This window comes from Chenopodium album, chromosome 9 (genome assembly GCF_948465745.1).
Source record: "Chenopodium album chromosome 9, dcCheAlbu1.1, whole genome shotgun sequence".
Taxonomy (NCBI): Eukaryota; Viridiplantae; Streptophyta; class Magnoliopsida; order Caryophyllales; family Amaranthaceae; genus Chenopodium; species Chenopodium album.
Window position 1 is genome coordinate 25,843,721 of NC_137842.1, and position 6,617 is coordinate 25,850,337.

The 6,617-nt window shown below is 37.9% G+C and overlaps 1 protein-coding gene across 1 annotated transcript; it reads right to left on the reverse strand.

Moving 5' to 3' along the window:
• Positions 1-5,023: 5,023 nt before the first annotated feature.
• On the reverse strand, positions 5,024-5,473 carry LOC145557553 (uncharacterized). Its single transcript, XM_081618728.1, has one exon. It carries the CDS (start codon positions 5,471-5,473, stop codon positions 5,024-5,026), a length of 450 nt encoding a protein of 149 aa, XP_081474854.1.
• Between the last annotated feature and the right edge of the window lie 1,144 nt (positions 5,474-6,617).

The window sequence follows — 6,617 nt, forward strand, 5'->3', positions numbered from 1 at the left end:
TGCAACAAGATTATTGCACGTAAGTGAAGAGGAAGATGCCAAAAGAAAGAAGAAAAATCAAAAGAAAAATCAAGAAAAAAAGAAGAGAAAGAAGAAGAAAAATAAGGAAAAGAATAAAAAGGCAAAACCTCCTCAAAATCTTTTTGGGTGGCACAATCACCCATTTCCTCAATAATAGGAGGATGAAAAGGAAAAGTCTCATAAAAAAAGAGAGGGTCCTCAATAGGCTCTTTGACAAAAGAAGGGAGGAACATGGGATAGTAGGAGATGTGGTCAAATTTCCTTGAGAAAGGGACGTGAGGAAGGGGAGGAGAAACAATGGTTTCACAAAGCCTCACATCACCAATGAGGGCATGAAAATCAATCATAGAATCCTCAAAAGAACACTCATGACTCACATCCCCCTCAAACAAAAACTCTCCATTAGAAACAAAACGATGAACACCAACTCCCTCAAGATCCTCAAAGCCTAGAGTCTCTAAACCATGCATGAAAGGATAAAGGTTTCTCTCAAATTCATCCCTTTCCCATGTAGCATTTCCAATGAACTCTCTCAAAAGGCTATAGTGATTTGTTACACCTTCAATGAACATACAAGCCATAACCTCAAATGAGTCCAAAGACTCATGGATAGAAGGGTCACAAACATGCAAGGTAGACTCATCAAGATGGGGAAGGGGGTTGGAAACCTCAAAATCGACATTTTCTTTATTCACAACTCTTCCACCATCAATTAAGGAACTCTGATCAATCTCTCTTGATTTCTCAAACTCACTATTATCATCCTCATAAACTCCCTCATTCAAACATGAAGATGGCTCACTCACATCCACACCAAGGGAAGCTCTCAAAGGGGGTGAATAAGTGGAAGGATGGCATTCAAGCTCAAATGGGGAAGGAAAAGGATCAAAATCCTAAAAAATCCTCTCATCATAAGAAAATCTCCCCTCACCTTCACACCCTTGCCCTACATCATCCTCAACAACACTCTCACACTCCAAGTAAGGTGCCTCAAGTCCATCTAAATCAAACATAGAACTCATCACTTGGGCAAGTCTCACTTCTCTCAATTTTTGTTCCTCTTGAAGCTCTTGGAGTTGTTGGGTGAGATATTGCATTTGAGAAAGAATTAGGGCATCAATGTTATTGGGTTGAGGTTCATGATCAAAGTCAAATAGCACATCATCAAAATTAGCACAAACCTCATCAAAATGAGCATAAGGGGGAAAGGTGTCAATTTGCATACTTGGATTATCACAAGGCACATAAGAAGTATCAAGAGAATTCATGCAAAAATTAAAAGAATCTTGACATTGAGAATCAAAATAAGAAACATGAGATTCTCTATCAAAAGAATCCCTAGCAAACCATGTGAAGAAATCCCAAGCATCATGCATAAACAAATGACAAAATCTACCATTATTCATGTCCTCAACCATTCCCCTAGTATATACTCATTCATGCCCCAATAAGCTATACCACAAGCATCACTAAGAGAACACCCATGGTGACTAAGAAAACCATCTAGTCTTTCAAAGTAAGCATAGAAGGGTTCACCATCATATTGAGGAAAAGATAAGCATGCCATTTTTATACAAAGAACAAAGAAAAGCAAATAAAAATCAAATAATGTACAAGAATCTATCTAATCTAATCAACACAAACTAATGAACGCCTTAGTCCCCGGCAACGGCGCCAAAATTTGATCGAGGTTAAAGTAGGTCGTTGGGACTACTAACCCTAACCAAATTAGAAATTTATAATACCTAAACTTACACTAAACTAGTTAGTGGCAAGTAAAGGGTCGAACCCAAAAGTACTAAGTGCATTAATTTGTGCCAACTAGACTACTAGGAAAGGTTGTGAGATATAGAGAGATTAAACCAAATACTACTAATAGAAAATAACTAAAACTAGGGAAAGTGGAATCCAATTACATCAATGCATTCAACAACATCATACAATTAGATGAAAATGACCTCGATTAGGAATATCAACACATTTAACTCACTCTCGCACAATTAAGCATGTTAATTATCCTACTAAACTAATTCACTCTCGTGCAACTAGCCTAGAAAAGGTATGGAAGAATTTAGGGCTCTCAACCAAATTACTCTCGCACAATTGATTGAAAGCACAATTAAAAGCATAGAATCGATTAGCTAGAAAGATTCTAATCCATAAAAGCATCATCCATACACAATAATCAAGAAACAATTTCATACTAATCACAATCAATCATTCAATTCATTAATATAACCTTCATCCAATTCCCTAGAATAAGACCTAAGCTAACATAATGAACAAAGACATGGAAAACAAGGTAAAATAAGAATAAAAACAAGATTAAACAAACAAACTAATTAATCTACTGATATCAATAAACAAAAAGCAAAAACTAAGAATTAAGCAAATAAATAAATATGAGAGAAAGTTAGAAAATGCTCATTAAATAGATGAGAAGAAGTTCCACAAAGTTGCTTCTTCAACCTCTCAAAAACTCCACGGAAATCCAAGATTTCTCTCTCTACACTACTCCTAAACTAACCCTAAGAGAGAGAAAATATAGGCTAAACTAATCTAATCTGTCTAAGATAAAATGTTGATTAAAAGTCTCTTTTTAAAATATCCCCAAAGAGGGTATTTATAATACAAGCTAAAATAACATAAAAGAAATTAAAAAAGAAGTAAAATAAACTAAAACAATTAAAATACTAAACTAAAAACAAAAAAAAAAAGAAAACTAAAAATAAAATAAAATAAAATGAAATGAAAAGGAAAAGAAAAACCCCAAAACCCACTAAATTCCCCCCAAAACACCAAAAACAAATCAGATTCCCCAAACTCCTTTCACTTTCAAATTTCCATGCTCAAATTCAAGCACCCATTAACGCATCATCATCACCGTTCATACTCTATCATTATCAGCAATTATCACTTTGCAGCCGTTTGATTTTCATTAAAAGTGACGCGCGAAGCTCGTGAAATGGTTCGGTCGAACCATGGGTTGGTGTGGCTGAACTACGGGGTTGGTTCGGTCGAACCATGGGTGTGTTCGACAACACCTCTTCAAATTACAAAAGCTCAAAAGTTTATGACTTGAACTTCGACCGAACTCCTTTGGTTTGCTCGAACTTGATTAATTGCTATTTGCTCTGATTTTGGGCGCTTGATTGAAGTGAATTGTTGCGATTTGTTGGCTGCTACTGTTGCGGTGGTTTTGGTGGCTGACGGAGTGCGAGTTGGCTGGGATTGGTGGCAAATTGCGTGGCTGAAGGTGGGTGGTTTGGGTTGGAGTTTGGTGATGTTAGTTGCGGTTTATGGGAGTAGGGGAGTAGTTGCGATTTTGGTGGTGGATTGGTGAATTGAGGTTGGTTTTGCATGGCTGTGGAGGCTATTGGTGGTGAATTGCTGGTAGATTGAAGGTGAGTGGAAGGTGGTAATTGCTGGCGGATTGGTGGTGTTGGTTGGGCTGATTGGAGTTGTGTGGTTCAGGTGGTGGTTCGCAAGTGGTTGCGTGAGGTGGTTGTTGAGGGCGTTGTTGTGGTTGTGATAGGAGGTGAGTGAAGGTGAGATTGGTGGTGGTTTGGTGACTGTGGAGGCTGTTGGTGTTGAGTGGATGTGGTTGGGATGGTGGTGCGCTGGTGAATGTGTGGTGAAGGGGGTTGCATTGGTGGAGCTGGTGGTTTGGGTGGCTGAAGGTGGTGGTTTGGGTGGCTAAAGGTGGTGGTTTTGGTGGTAGGTTGCTGCCAGGGTAGTTGGTGTTGGGTGGCAATTGAAAAGCCTCGGCTTGGACCTTAAACCCGATCGACCACGGACCCGAAAACACCTACAACCAAAAACAACACGAGGGGATTTTTAAAAGATAAAATATAATAAAATAAAATAAGATAAGATAAAGTAAAATAAAATGCTAAAACTAAATAAATAATAAAATACAATGAAATAAAATAAAATAAAATAAAATAAAACAAACTAGAAACTAAAAGAAAATAAAATAAATAAAATGAGAGAAGCGGGAAATTATTAACTAAAACTACAAAAAAAACTAAAAACTTATAAAAACTACTAAAATACTCAAAATAAAGATATAAGACGAGAATAAGCAAATAAAAGAAATAAAGAACAAAATGGGCTACATTATTGTAAAATAAGCTGGAGAACGACTCAATAAATACCCTAAAAGTGACATAAAATTCACTTATCACCTTCTGATTCAATTAGTTATCCAAAAGTATTCTCACATTGATCCAACACAAAAATGGTTTTATTTATCGTCCTAGCACCTCTTGTCGGGATTGGAGGCCAAAAGTAGATGTCTACAATAGGCAGTTTCAAAACCCCATTTTTGGTGGGTTCAACATCCATAATTCATGTGCCCACCATCTTGAAGCTCAATTCTTCTCAAACCTTCTAATAAGCACAAGGACACTTCAAGTTCAAAATTTGCTACCAAGATTGTTGGAAAACAAAACTCCATCATCTCAAAACTAACTAAAATCCCAACAAACAAAGAAAAGAAATTAGTTCATAAGCATCAAGGGGAAAATTAAAAATCAAAAGAAAAATGGAAATAAAGTTAGAAAGTCGGGTTACCTCCCGAGAAGCGCTTGTTTAAAGTCATTAGCTTGAAGTTCTCCACCCCTTCTCAAAGGGGTCACAAAGAGCCATTTTTTGAACAAGGCCAACAAAGACACCATCATCATACTTCTTGAGCCTATGGCCATTCATTTTGAAAGGACGTAATGAATCCATTGAATAAATTTCCACAACTCCACTAAGAAAGACTTCTTGCACTGTGAAAGGACCATTCCATCTAGACATGATCATTTCAAGAAACAATTTCATCTTAGAATTGTAGAGGAGGACCTTGTCACCAACACAAAACACCTTTTTCTCAATAAGCTTGTCATGAGCTTCCATAAAGTGCTTTTCGTAGGTGCTTGCACAATCATATGCATCAAGGCAAACCTCTTCCAAATCCTTAAGATCTAACCACCGTTGCTCTTTTACACTTGCTAAATCAAATTTGATTTTTCTTGATCGCCCAAAGACCACGGTGTTCAAGTTCCATTAGAAGATGGAAAGACTTGCCATATACAAGATGATATGGAATGGTGCCAATATGGATCTTAAATGTCGTTCGATATGCCCACAAGGCATCATCAAGTTTGTCCACCCAATCTTTTCTATTTATAGCAATCGTCTTCTCAAGAATCAACTCCATTGACACCTCAACTTGACCACTTGTTTGAGGATGATAAGAATGGCCAAACAATTGATGAACCCCATGCTTCTTCAACATCTTTTGAAAAGCATTATGCACAAAATGTGAGCCATTGTCACTAATCACTGCCTTGGGAACACAAAACCTTGGGAAAATGATATTCTTAAATAATTTCATCACCACCTTGTGGTTTTTTGTTGAGGAGTCAATGGACTTAACCGATTTTGACACATAATCCACCGCCATAAGAATCTATTGGTTTCTAAAAGAAGCAAACAGTCCCATAAAATCAATTCCCCAAATATCAAATACCTCCAACCAAATGATTAGTTGTTGAGGCAATTCATTTCCCTTTGAGATTTTCCCAGTACGTTTACATCAATCACATGTCTTGACAAAACCCCAAGTGTCCTTTAAGAGATGAGGCCACCACAAACCACTTTGAAGAATCTTAGTAACTGTTTTAGAAACACCCATATGACCACCGCTAGGATCCGAATGACACATTTTAAACAAACTTGGCACCTCCTCATTTAGAACATAACGTCGTAGAATGACATTCATTCCTCTTTTGTACAAGATGGGATCATCCCATCAATAGTGCCTTGCCTCTCTTTTCAGCTTCTTCTTTTGGTTTTTTTAGAATGAGGGCGAACATGTTCTCTGGTAGTCTTCGTTTGAGGAGCCTGTTGTTCATGTGGCTCCTCTAATCCGAATGCTACATCCGGACCTGATGTCTACTTAGGATCAAGCTCAAGCGACCCTTGGTTATCCAACGGAGCAGCTAGTTGATGAGTGTCATTTATAGCACTCATTTTTTCTCTTTTAGGGTGATTTTAGATTGCTTTTATAGCTCAATTCATTACTTTTTCCTTAGCTCTTAATTTCTTTAGTTTGCCCTTTCCTTAGTAGATTTTTCATTTTTCATGTATTTCTTGGTTTATAATGTCTTTTTCCCTTTTATTTTATTTTTTTTTCCTTTCATTTTCTAGTTAAGATCGTTGTCCAAGGATTCTCGAGGTTTCCTCCCGAGTTTTGCATTCATTAGGATTCTTAGTGTCTTCTATTTGAAGCCGAAGTTTTCAGATGTGCAAGTTCTAAGTAAGCTTAGGCCGTTCATTCATGCCGTGGGGGCACCAATTCTGGTGTTGAACCCAACGTAAATTGTTTTAGGTTCTGCAATGCTCTGTGTTCATCAAGAGCACCAAGTGGAGCGCACGAGGAGCATCGAGTAAAAGAAGAAGGAAGCAGCCCTATTCCAAGGCGCGGGCGCACGTGGCCTTAGCGCGGCCACGCCTGTTGCTCCCCTTGTTCCGTAGCCTCTTTTGCGCGGTCGCGCATCCTGTTTAAGAAGGTCGCGCCTTTGCGGGTCTATTTTGGACAATCTAAC